The sequence below is a fragment of the Mustela erminea genome, chromosome 12, assembly GCF_009829155.1.
Source record: "Mustela erminea isolate mMusErm1 chromosome 12, mMusErm1.Pri, whole genome shotgun sequence".
Lineage (NCBI taxonomy): Eukaryota > Metazoa > Chordata > Mammalia > Carnivora > Mustelidae > Mustela > Mustela erminea.
The window spans coordinates 76,923,352-76,937,384 of record NC_045625.1 but is presented as its reverse complement, the minus strand read 5'-3'; the positions used below and the strand labels follow the sequence as shown (position 1 = coordinate 76,937,384).

The window sequence follows — 14,033 nt, the reverse complement described above, 5'->3', positions numbered from 1 at the left end:
AGATGTGTATGTGTTGTCCTTTTCATCGGTTGCCTCTTAACTGCCTGTGATGATAGGTCCATCTGGGGGGTTGGGGGTGGGGGAAGATTATTTCTTGTTTCTTTTTAGTAAATGCAGGTGAGTCAGTCACGGAGGCTCCAAAATTGGTCCTTTTTTTTTAAGCACCTCCAAGTATAGATTTGATTTCGGACAGTTCACACATGTGTGGAATTAGCTGAGAAAACTCATGGGGAGAAAATTTGTTTTGTTTTCATTTAAGTGCTAGCAGTTGAACTTAGGAGCCCAACAAGAAGCACTGGACAAAGTGTCTTTCTTGGGATGTGTCTTCCTTCTTCTAAATGTGCTGTTGGGGCCATGAATACTTCTGAATATGCTCAGAATGAAAATAGAACACCAGGTAGCAGTCTTGTCATTAATTATACTGTTTTTGCTGCTGGAAACTAGAAGTGTTTGAGATGGGGTTCAGATGAGCTCCCCGACTGGAGGAGTATTACCCAACCAGACTATAAATCACATCAAAGTGTGAGCATGTCAAGGAAGGTGGCAAGTTCATAACCATAATGTTAAATGATACAATGTTGTAACTTATAGTAGAAACGTGTGATACTGTTATCAGAATAATCTGATATGTCCCACTTTGGTATCTTTCCATTTACTTTCGAAAAAATGGGCCAAAGTTAAGGCTCCCAACTTAAAACCCAAATTAAGACTCGAGGATCTCCTGAATTTGGTGGCAAACAAAAATCCCACAACTGAGTTGAGAGAGACAGTGCAGTTACAACAATATGTGACCACAAGGACACGACATGCTTGGCTTCCTGATCTGGTTGTCAAAGAGCCACCTGACGCACCGTTCCATGTTGGGAGTTGGGGGGAGGGTTCCGTCTGGAAATGGCGTTAAATAGTAAGACCAGAGGATCCATAGCCCACCAGGTGCAGCTGGTTTGAATGGTAGCCCTGCCATCAACTACTGTGTGTACTCTTGAGTTACTGTGTGTAACTCTGAGTCTCCATTTTGCTATCTGTGAAATGGGCACAAAAGTATAATCTCTGTTCATAGGATGTTTAAGATTACGCAGTAGTAATGCGTGTACAACACACACAACCTGGCCCTGGCCAAGTGCTCATTGAATGTTGGTTATTAACAGGAAGCCCCTGAAGGAGGCAAACCTTCCTAACAGGAAAAGATTACACCTACAGACCTCCCCAGAAAATCGTGGATTGTTTATCGCTTGGAAAGCTCATAGCTAGCTAGCCAAGATTTGCAGGCATTTATAAACGTTACCCTTCTAGTATATATTGTGGTTTAAAGGTAATTGTCAATAATTCCAGGGAGGAAGGCTAAGGGAGGGGGAGGGGTATGTGGCCTAAATCCTGTGGTTTTTAATGGGCTCAGGCTCAGAATTGAGAGGAGCTGCTCCTTTCCTCCTGGTTATACTTGTGGCCTCTTGATTATCGTTTGTCCCCAAAGCTCTTGGCGCTCCATCTTCTGTTCTTGGTGGTGAGAGGGGTCTTGGTGTTCAGAAGTCAGGGTAGTGTGCCTCCAGGGTAATTGGCAGAAGGGGGCCATTTTAGGGGTTCCTACTTCACCATTGTGGCCTGGAAAGTTCCCCGCACAATGCATACAGCCTTCTCTTTGATTTCACTCAGTGTATGACATTCTAGAAGTGTCCTAGTCTGACTTCACTTCTACGAATCCCTGAAAGCATAAATACAAATAGGTCATAAAATAGAAATCAGACTTCCCCCTAAATACAACCCCTCTCAGGATACCAACAAATTAACCTATGGCTATTTCCTGAGCCACTAATTAGTTACCCTCCCACGGGTAGAAACACCATGGAGGCAAAAATTCCTTGGTTTCCTGTATTAACTTCCTCGCTTTTGGCGAAATTCAGGAAATTTTGAAATTAAATGATTTTTGAAGTTGTGCATTATCAAATGTCAGACTAAAATTACCTGAATTACACCATTTCCGTTTCCGGATGTTGATTTCTTCCTTCTAATTACAAGTACTCCAAGAAGAGCTAGTTTTTATAACCCAGCATGAGAGCAAGTAACTCGCGTTTCTTCAGGCTGATTTCCTGAATCGGCCTGAATACAACTGCTTAAGGCTCGAGATAAATGGTCCCTGTTCTGTCATTGCCGTCATCATCATTATATTTTACGTGCTAAGGGTCACTAGGGAAATGGTCTCCTGATGGTCAGACCTTGTGCTTGATATTTCCAAAGGAATCTTTCCCTGCTGATAGGTAACATAGGAAACTTGTTTCATTTCTTTTTCTATTTATTTTCCTTTTTTTTCCTTTTCTTTTTTTTTTTTTTTGTGGTTTTCCATAAAGAGTAATATTTACAATGAGGACGTTTTATCTGTGTGTTAAATGTTATTTTAAACTCATTCAGTTGGTTTAGGCATATTTATCAAATCCAAGTGTACTTTTAGGTATCTTGCTGTTTGCTCATGAGAAAAACCAAAAAATAAAAAATATGCTTGTCCATTTGAGAGGATTCTGCTGTACCATAAATAAGTGGCTGGAAAGTCTTTTGAGACAGCTTTTTTGTTGTTGATTTTTGCCCCTCTCCCAAATAACTACCCTGGGAAAGAGAAAGGAGATGAGATTTACATCTCCGGCAGATCAGGAAAAAAATCTTAATGTGACCCTAGCTTTCAGAATTATCCCTTGACTCTTTTCCTAATTTTTCTGACCGTGGTGCATGGTCTCTACTGAATGATTATGTGGGTTCAGTATCAATCAGCAAAGGGCCAAATCATGCTATTGGTTTTTAGAAGCAAAACTCATCCACCTCCTGGGCCCCATCCCACAACCTCCCTCCGTTTCTCTAGAGTCGGTGGATTGTCAGGTTCTGAACTTGGTTCCTAACAAGTGTTGTGTAAAACAAAACAAATAAGTCTGTTTCCTTGTTCTTATATTTTTAAAATTCATAAGGTTGGGCTTCAATTTCCTTGTATAAGTTACGTTATGAAAGCAACCTCACAAAATAGTCTACATCCAGTCTTGCTCCCTCTTTGGAAATGGCGGTAGTGTCTCTCTTATTTTTAATCTGGGGGCAGAGCAAAATGGTATCAAACTCTATCGTACTTTTTTCTCTCCCCATCTCCTTTATGTTCAGGCCACCACATGGGAACTCAAAACTAAGTGGCTCAAAACTTAGCAGAATGTTGTACTGTCTACCACTTCTTTTTTTTTTTTTTTTAAGATTTTATTTGTTTGTTAGAGAGAGAGAGAGACAGAGCACAAGCACAGGCAGACAGAGTGGCAAGCTAGAGGCAGAGGGAGAAGCAGGCTCCCTGCCGAGCAAGGAGCCTGATGTGGGACTCGATCCCAGGACGCTGGGATCATGACCTGAGCTGAAGGCAGCCGCTTAACCAACTGAGCCACCCAGGCATCCCTGTCTACCACTTTTTGATGGCTTATTTCGCACCAAGAACTAGGTTAAGTACGTGCCATCTCTTTCATTCGATCAGTACAATGAAGTAAAGTAGATATTAGCATCTGTGTGCTAAACAGGGAATCTGAAACTTTGAGAGGTCAATTTCACATAAGTAGGAAATGAAAAGTCCAGAATCTGATCACTGGGCCCCCACTCTCAAAAACACGAATGTGGTAAATGTGATGGGAAAACGTAGTAGAAAATAAAGCAGTGTGATGCTCCATCACCGAAAATCAGCTGTAACTAAGATACCAGGTTTCCCCTCCTCCTGGGAGATGCCAGCGTCCATCTGCGCGCATATGAGGGCTCGTAGGGATTACCACGTGCTCCTGTCACACCTCAAGGAAGATAGCAAATCATCATCCCCCTCCCTTCAATGTTCTGACCCAGCCTTGGCAAACGGCCTTCTAAAATGAAAGTGGAGGACGAGAAGCAGAGTAACTATCCAGGCTGTGTGATAACTGCCATATTTCCCAGTTAAGTAAAACATTGTCACCCTGACATTCAAGACTGAAATGAAGAGGCGTCATGTTGCGAATTTCATGCATGGTTTTAGTCAGATGCCTTCCGGTGTGTTCGTACTCTTTGAAAGAGAACAGGAGTCCCAGCACCTATACCTGCATTTGCTTTCTGTATGTTTAGGAGTGGTATTGTGGTTCTCCAATGAAAGCGACTTCTGCTCCAGGTCTTTGTGCTCTTGGGCTAACAATCACAAGAAGTAGGTATCCAATAACTTAATACAATAACTACTTATTGCAGATTAAGTGTACTCTCATAGCTGTGTCTTGGAGCCCAGCTTTGGGCTCTGTACCGAATTCTCTTTCTTTGAGAGCATTGACACCTGGGGACTCGGTTCCATTGAGGTTTTTTCCTATATCCCATATATCCATGCAGAATACTAAGTTCTTCGTTAAATTACAAATCAATTGCCTGGCGATACAGCTGGACAAGGAATGTTCCAGAAGACTTTGGTTTTTTACTTTAGCTGATAGTAATTTTCAGATGATGATGCAAGCTTCCACACAATGTACGACCAGGCCAGAATTGGGAGCCATTTTGTTGAGGAAACTAAAAAATCCTCACCCTTTTAAAAGACTGAGTGACAGCCGACTAATCCCACATTATTTCCTAAATTCAAGGTTACGTTTTCTGCCTCCCCCAAACTAACGTCACTTCTCCACGTTGAGAAAGAAGCGCAGTGGCATTTGGCTTCTGTTGACCACCCCCCCGCCCCCAAACCCAAATCACTGACCCTTTGTTTTTAGTACTTTGCCATTTTGCTTTTGCTTTTTTAATTTGCTTGTGACTCTCTGCTTCCCCCATCTTTTTTTTTTTTTTGGTACAATGATTCTTACCTTGTCTTTCCCCAGTCCGTTTCTGACCTGGAGAGACGTGCAGCATGTTATTGTCAGGACTTCCCGTGCGGGACATTTGAACGCTAATGACTGGAAAACCAATGCTGCTGGTTTTAAGGGTGAGAATTTCTTTCATATTCTGTCACAGGCAAAATATTTTTATTTTTCCCCCATTTTAAATGGAGAGCTGGAAGTAGGATCCCTCCAGAGAAACTTGAAATTGTGTGCTGACACACAGAGAGCTGGCCCTTGAAGGAACTAAAAGGCAGATGGATTTTTTTTTTTTTTTTTTAATTCAGACAACACAGAAAAGGCAGATTTCCTTGGCTTCCCACATCATAGGTCAATTTCTTAAAAGACAACTGACTTCCCAGTGTAGTCGACCTGTGGGGCTTCTAGTTAGTTTGGGGTTGCTGTCATTGGTTACCTGAGTGGTGTTTGTAACAATGTATGTGAAACATCCTCTTCTTCTATAGTGATTACTTCCGTTTCAGTAAAGACTGGTATATTTTGTTCACTGTTCGTTTCTAGGCCATGCTTGCTCTGTTTTTGGTTTTGTTTTCTTAAACTTCCACCAATAGCTAACTCTAAGACATTACTTTATGCAAATGAAAAGTGCTTATGCAACTTTGTAACATACAGTCTTTATACAATTACACACATCATATCACAAGTGCTGTTTTTCCGGTGGCTGAGGATTATAGTTCCCTCGAACTGTCTTACTAATGGTGGGCAGTTCGTCATCACCCATAATAAACGTTAAAACAAAAAGAAAATAATCACATAAGGCAGATGTCCTAAAGTGTCACGTGACTTAAATTTTAATCCACTAATATGTTATAGCAAAGATTACTCTCAGTCATATCTGCAGACTTAAATTTACTCCCAAATAATGTTGTTATCATTATATAGCCCTGTGGATGAAAACTAGTGTCCCATACCATGGGGAACATAGGCTCAATAATTGAGGTTCTGGTCTTCAGGTCTTTGGTAACGTGTCAAATAATTCTGGGCAATCATTTAAGTACTTTAGGCCCTAACTTCCCCATCTTGAACATTTTAGAAGCTGAATAATATTACCTACATACGATTTCTTAAATATGATTTTAATATATCTTCAGTGAGTTATATCCAGTGTATGCAAATATCCATGCTGCAAATGTAAAATGTAATTTTAAAAATTACTTGTATTTATAGTCTCATGTTTAGCCAAATACACCAGATAACCAGTGTCCTATAAAATATTTCTTTGGTTAACATCTTCACTGAAGACGTCACTCCATGTTTAGAAAAAGAAGAATATTTCTCTGTTTTTGAGTAGTAGGAGACACCTCTCCTTACTCTTAAACTATATAATGTAGCAGTGTTCAGTGAGCTTTTAATCTAAAGAGTTGTAAATCCTTGTTGGGATCATATTGTCTGAAGCCCAGATCATGATACTAGATCCCAAAATAGCAATTGCTTCACGTGGCATCAAAAACATGGGAGATTTCAGTTGTTGAAGAAAATCCAGGATGTGCTTTGCCATAGGATGTTTCTTTTTGACGAGCGTCCGCACCCTCCCAAGCTCTTACTTTCTAAATCCATGAGGCTGAGAGGGAAGAAGGAAGAAGGGACCAAAACATAACTTTGGCTGGTTCAGGGCTCTGCAGTGAACTTTTTAGCAGAAGGTCACAGACAAAGCACATTGACCTCCATGAAGCTGAGGAATCAACTTTAACCCAAATAAAAGTCTTAGTTTTACTTATTCCTTTTTGGCAAGTTAAAAAGAGCAAATGGTTCTAATAAAAAACGTAGCTCTTTTGAAAACCTCTGTTGGTTTTGGAGAGGGGGAAACAGGATTTAGACTAACTCCCCAGATCCAAACCTGAGTCTGAAGGGGGCTCTGCAGTGCTCTGGCAAGGAGGAAAGAGCATTTTACTATTGCACGTGGCAATATTTAGTATACGGTTTCACCCTTCTCTTAGCTTGCTGCCAAGAGTAACAATTAAAGTTCGCTTTTTCATAGATGAATTACCCTGAACGGTCTGGACTCCCAGTGGAATTGTTTTGTAATTTTGTTGATGGCAAGCCCCATATTTCATCTAAACATGATCAGAATAATTTTTTAAAGAGCTATATTCTTCCCTATCCTAAGCATTACCATCCCCTCCCTGGTGTCCCACAAATAAATGTGCTTAAGGCAGAGGCTCGCAGGAGAAGCCACGTGCTTTGGGGAAGGAAAGGATGCAGGTCACTGGGATAGAACAAAGATGGGCGACTTTTTATGAAATAAGAACTGAACAAACCAAAAAAAAATAACTAATGCTTGGAAGGGCTTCATGCAATGAGAGCTTCATGAGAGCTCGTATTTTAAATGAGGTCAGCTAGTTTTTGCAGCTTAGCAGGAACACATGGCCACACATTTCTCCTTAGACGGGAGAAGCCCAGAAGTTGCCTGCAAACAGGAGCCTGTGGCCACTGGCTGCTCTTCTCTGAGCCACTTAAGTCCTGATGCAGAGTGAGGTGTGTGCCCGAAAGGCATCCAAACACATCTGTGCTCCCCGGGGCTTGCTTAATGTTGAGCAATTTAAGTTGTTTGAAGAGTGTTTAAAAAACAAAAGCAAACAGTGGAAAGATAGAAAAAAAGGGGCGGAGGGAAGACCTGAGAAGAGTTTCAGGGATGGCTTGGTAGGTGCACGTCCACACTGGGGATGTCAATATCAACTTGAGGATTTCCTTCTGCCGCTGAGAGTAGCAACCAATTCGGTATGGGGGTCTTGTCATCGATACACTCGATAGTCATCACTGATCATTTCAGAGAAGGCAACACCCTAAAGAACAATTCCTCACCAGACCCTGCCAAGTCCTGACATTTCTGCATGCAGGGTCCTTACATTTCTTCAGACAGAGCCATATGTAAGACAGCCCAGGCAGAGAGCAGAACCAGATGATCGAGCAGCTGGTTGGTGTGGGCCTCTCTGCCAGGCAGGCTTCATGCATTCTAATCCACATGTGCTATGGACCTGGAAAATGCAGCTGCTGGCTTCCTTTTGACGGGCACAGGCGAGGAGGTTAGCCTTGAAAAACCAAGAAATGTGGCTCTCTGCTGACTCATCTCTATGTTTCTCCAAGAGTGGGATTACCCTGAAGTTACATGCTGATGAGTTAGATACACAGAGTTTCCTCCTCCTTTTTCTGTGTTCTCTTTATAGGAACATGCTATAAACCATCAGATAGATTATCTCACAGCTTGAGAGAACACCTCAAGCTGGAAGTTACTCATCAGTATTTTTACGCTAATTGTATCTTAATTTTTAACAATTTTAAGTGAACTAAGATGATTCTTTCTACTTTGTAAATAATAATAATAATCACTTATAGTTTAATTAATAGGTCTTTTGCACATGATCTGTTTTTCTAAGTAATTGTAGTCCAAGGAATGCATACCTATGGAAACTGACTAAACATTATTTGGATGGTTCATTGTGTGAATAATTTTAGCTAAATTTCATACACATTCTGACTTTAAACTTCCTCCAGAGATAGTTGCCTTAAAAATGAATAAATACCATGCACTTATCAAAGAATCTCCTTGAGGTTATTCATGAGGGTAGGAAAGTATTTGTATGAGGCCAGATGAACAGATGTGATATTTGCCGCTAGAAAACTGAAATCTGAATTCCCGTATTCTGCTACCGATCAGCATTTGCAATGCCGGGAGATGGCTTTAGCATTAAATCATTTATTCGGGTTTTTTTTTCCCCCCCAGTGTTATTTCCTTCTCCTTTGATGCCTTCCTTTCCCTCTTATGAAAAGTCTTCTCTAGTTTTTTGGTGTTTTGTTTTGTTTTTCTTTTCCATGCTTTTTAATACCCCGTCCATGCTCCTTAAAATGCACAAATCAGCTGTAGAAGCAAGGGCTTTTTGCCATTTGAGCGGTTTTCTTCACAGGACTTAATTCATGCAGTCTCTTCCTTTATTTATTTACAAATACTTGCTGAGTACCTTCAGCACACCAGCCCAACACATGAGGTACACCCAGAAAGGGGAAGCATAAGGAAATGTCAAGGGGGAGCCGTGGCATTGTCTAATCCGATCTGGCCACAGAATGACTTACGAACAGAAACAGAAATTACGCTGCACTTTTCTTCCCTTCGGTCAAGCCCAGATGATCTGCCAGGTCATGTTTATAAGTAAAAAGAGTCAATGCAAACTTCCCTGGTCATCAAAAAATGCAGCCTAACCTCCCCAGGAAAAGGCATCTGATGTAGCGACTCTCTTTCGTGGCAAGTCACAGATATTTTGACCAGCTCTGTTTGTGCATAGAGGATCCATGGACCAAGCCCAGCACGCTGAGGACTTTCATTCGCATTCTTCTAGAATCCATGGCTCCTGTCATTTCAGGAAGCACTTAGCTCTTTGTTCTACTGCTTTAAGCTGTGGAACTTGCAAACCCACCTCTCCCATCCCCCGCAGTTGCCGGGGCTGTGCCCAGCAGGCTGATCCTCCCCTGCCTCCTCTCCCTTCCCCGCCCCCCTTCATACCTGTGGTTTGTGGATACACTTACTTACAAGTACCATTGAATGCATGCAACACTGGTGCTCTAGTGTTTTTTCAAAGTGTCTGTATTTGGATTATATGACTGTATACAGTTAAACTCTCTTAAATTTAGGAACAGGAATAGACATCAGATAATAAATTAGGACCTTCTGTCATCTTTACTAGGCGAAAGAATGAAAAAAATGTCATTGAAAATCAAAAATGACAACTAAGTGAGCGAGGTTACCACGCCTTCCATTTCACTGCCCTCCCAGACTATGTAAGTCTCTCTTTTTCTACCAGCATGTTGCTGAAATCTCCTCATCCCCACTGACTCTTTCTTTGACCACCACTAAACTACTAGACTTTTTTTTTTTTTTTTTCATTTCTAACTGATTTCCCACCATGGGAAAACAATTGACAGTCTAACATGACTTCTTAGCCTCCAAGGCCCTAACTTTTAATAACCTTTATTACCTTTAATTGCCATCATTTTATTTCCACTGGCAGGGCTGGTAATTTTAAGATGTTCCAATATATTTTTAATACCTACCTGTCTTGCTTTCAGTTTGTAACACTTATTAAAAAGAATTAGCCGTGCTGAAACCATTAAGCATGCCATGTGTTGAATTGAAACTAGTTTTGAAATGTGTTCTTTTTGGAGGGTGTGAAGTGATTTCTGATGTATTACCGTTTGAAAGGGTAAAGCTATATTTTATGTTATTATTTCACTGCACAAATAATAGTTCATCTTTGCCACTTAGCACGTTCAGGAGATGTTGGTTGTGACAAATAAAGCTACATAATGCGCCTTAATTGGTAATCTGCACATCACATTTTTGAAGAAAGGTCAAAGTGAAATGTTATTCACCTGGTCAGTGTCAGGGGTGGTATTAGAATCAGATACTTGATTCCAGTCCCCGTTCAACCCACAGAAATAAGTCATTGAGGTCTTCTCTTCTAATGCAAAGAAAAACAGGAGTAAATACATTTGATTCTATGGAATAAAATGTGCTCATTCCAAATACCCCCTGATTTTCTTTCAAGATTCCATGTTTTATACTGTTGTACTCTGTGAACTCCATTTCATTTAATATGATTAACTTGAAGCCTTTCCTTTTCCTGTTTACTGATCATTCTCGCTCATTCACCAAAAATAAGATGTGAAAGCCTTAATTTCGGGATTTTATCTTTAGCCATTTGTCTGGTAGATGATTTACCTAAATATCTACCTGAGAACAGCAATACAGAACACCTGACAGGAAACTGTTTGATCGCTGCTTAATCTAGAGTCCTGTATCCAAAATATCCACTTGTCCCATCAGAGGGTTCCACTCATGCTTCCTAAACATGGGAGGTTTAAAAACGCCCTCGACCAATGAAAAATGGTGTCTTCTCCATGTTGATCTTTGAGCGGTGGCATTAGGTTTGTTAGACTTTGGGGACGTTTTTGTTCACTTGTGTTTTGCTTTCTCATCTCAAAGTACGTAAGTTTTAAATGCATGTGGTTTCACACTTAAAATCCGTCTTCAAAATGGAATTAAAATGATGGTTGCTCTAAGTGACTATTATCTCTCTACCAGATATAATTAGTTAATGAAGGGAATTATATGTGGAGTAGTTTTGTGGCTTTGCCACAGTCTTAAGAACCTTTAAATTCTAGTAGACAGTCTGTTATTGATATTTTCTGTGGCCTTTGAGGAAGCCAATTAAAGTTTCTGTATCTTGGTTTTGTAGAATGTGGGTAGCTCATACCAAACATAATGAGAAGGCTGAGTTGAATGAAAAGTGCTTTGAAAATGGAAAACACCAAACATAAAAAGAGTCCTTTAAAAAGGGCGGGGGGGGGGTCTTAAGTGTATATTTTCACATGTCACAGCTTTCTGCTCCTTGAAATGAGGATACAAATATAGAACTATGTTGTGAATCAGAATGCTCGGTTGAGGTTGAAATTAATTAAATTACCTTGAGTGGGACGAGAGAAAAAATGAATTAAGGACTTTGTAATAAAATCATCACTAATACATCATATACTTTTTAATCCCATAATCACATATCAATATGACTGTAGTATAATCATATATCAAACACAGCTACACTTAAGTTCTTTTTTGCAAATGAGCTTTAATGTTTAAATGTCACCTTGGCTTCAACCTACTAAATCTTAACAGTTGTAATTAATTGCTTCAACATAGGAACTAGTGATAGAAATCTGAACTGATTGTGGCCATCAATGTCCTCCTGACTCTTGAGTCATTAACATACAGTATGCAAGCTGTGAGCATAAAATATTATTTTTTAACAATATGCAAAAGCTTGTACACTCAGAGAGAGTCGATATCCCTTTTTGTGTCATCACCTGATGAAAATCAATTTCACTAATTCTAATGAGGCTGGAGTTCCCCAGGTATTTTTCAGAGTCTTCCTTCAGCATATAAGTTTGGCTATTAATGGCCGCCAATCTTGGTATTTTGTGGTTACAACTGATATTCCAGGCAAAGATAAAAATCATCAAGTCCTAAACCTGATGATCAAAATGCGATCAACCAGGGCCAAAGCTATTTTCAAGCCAAAAGTGTGTTGTGACTAAAAAGTAATGAAATGGATTTCTGTGAAGCGCTAATAATTGGATTCTGACTCCAGTTACAAGAAAAGATAGCCATAAAGGATTTAAGCCAAGACTGTCTTATCAGAATACATATACCCACACAGACACATTCTCTTAGAAAAGTTTTGTTGTTGTTGTTTGTTTGTTTAAAAAGGCTTTTAAAATTCAACAACCGTTTTCTTAGTTGGAGTTTGGTGTTTGTTTAAAACAAAGCAAAAAACTCGCTCAGTAGAGTGCTTCAGAACCTGGGCTCCCAAGTCAGACAGCCTGGGAACGATTCTCAGCTATCTAGACAAATAAATAGTATATCTGGTCATCTGTACACATTCTTAAACCACATTATTAGAGTAAGTTTACATATGATAAAAAGCACTATTTTAGGGCACCTGGGTGGCTCAGTCGGTTAATTGTCTGCCCTCAGCTCAGGTCATGATCCCGGGGTCCTGGATGGAGCCCCCCATCAGGCTCCCTGCTCAGCGAGGAGTCTGCGTCTCCCTCTCTTCTGCCCCTCCCCCTCACATGTTCTCTTTTGCTCTGGTCTCTCGCTCTCTTTCAAATAAATAATCTTTAAAAAAAAAAACACACGCATACCATTTTAAGTATACACATGTGTATGCCCACGTACCCCTCACTGGAATCAAGGATAGAACATTTCCATCACCCCAGGAAGGTCTTTCGTGCTCTTTCTAGTCGCCTACCCAGCCCCCCATCCTGCCCGAAGCAACTGGTATCCTTTCTGTCCCTAGAGATTATGTTGTTTTTTGTAGACTTTTATATAAGGAGAATTATTCAGAAGTGGTTCCTTCCTCTCTGTATAGTATTTTTGAAGTTCCTCTGAATTATTAGTTATATAAGGAGTTAATTCCTTTCTATCGCTAAGTGATTGCCTATGGTGGAAATGTACCACAGTTTATTCACTCGTTCAGTTTTCATGGATGACTTTGTGGTTTCCAGTCCAGGGTTGTGCCCTGAGCTGGTATGAGTATCTACATACAGGTCTGGGGTGTGGAGAGACACAGCTTTGTAAACGTGAGACGGTCAGAAAAACTCTGGTTTAAACAGTGACCCTGAGGAGGGAGGAGCTGCGCACGTGTTTCTAACCAGCTGTGTAGAGCTTCAGACAAGGCAGGCAACTTAGACAAAGATTTGGTCAAGGAACAAGTAGGAGGCTGTCAGCGCTGGCATGTGCAGCAAAGGGAAGGCTGAAAAAAACAGTAGCATAGACAGAATTCGGCACAGTTCTTCATTCGTAGTTTGCACGGAGCTAGAACTGCCATCTGTAGGTCATGCATCGTTCTCATGTTTAATATTGAATTAATAAACAGTTAATGTTCTGTTAAGACTTTTGTATGATAAAAATTGAGCGTAGAATGTGTGGCCGTGCATCAAGCTGTGCCATTGAAGTGAGGTGGGGGTAGCTTAGCGATGCAGTGAGCTCCTCTCTCACTTTCCCATATACACACCCTGCTTTATATTCGCTTTTTTCTTGTAACACATCGGTTCTCTCGCCACGTATCTTTTTAGTCTGATTTGAGTTATGGTTTTCATTTGTCAGTGATTTTAGTGGATGATTCCAGATGAAGGGTTAACTTCCTTGTTTGTGTGCTCTGTTTTTCTCTAAGACTACTTGGATTTCAATAAATGGGCTTGAATATTTTGAGAATATTTTGAAAAAAAAAATCTGCTGATCGCTAATGAATTGTATTAATGACACATATATAAACTCGATCAGAGGCATAAATAACTATAATTAGAGGGCAGAAGACTCTGGAGAACTTGACTTACCATTGGCAACTGAAGCTGGTCTGAAATAGGTTCTGGGGTGGCTACATGTTTTGTTTGTTTGCATCTCTTCGAGGATTGGGATTAAACATGGATGAGACCTCCACAGGGAAAATAACAGTCACGGGAAGAAGGGAGAGGGACCAGTGTGTATAAAGGGGCAGATGAGGTGTGATGAGGAAAGTAATTGAAAGGAAAGTGACAGCAAAGCCACTTGAGTCCCACAGTTAGGAGTTCTTGTTTCATTTGAAGAACATTTTGGAGACACTGCAGGGTTTTGAGAAAGTGAGTTGGTCATAGTAATGGTGTCCAGGC

General features: G+C 40.5%; 1 protein-coding gene across 3 annotated transcripts in view; it reads left to right on the top strand.

Moving 5' to 3' along the window:
* Window positions 1-14,033, top strand: part of PCSK5 (proprotein convertase subtilisin/kexin type 5) — a 449,406-nt gene that overhangs the window by 221,805 nt on the left and 213,568 nt on the right. For all 3 annotated transcript variants that reach the window (XM_032308751.1, XM_032308750.1, XM_032308749.1), the window contains exon 10: window positions 4,824-4,927. In XM_032308751.1, the coding sequence (XP_032164642.1) occupies window positions 4,824-4,927 (104 nt within the window). The remainder of the gene's footprint in view (window positions 1-4,823; window positions 4,928-14,033) is intronic.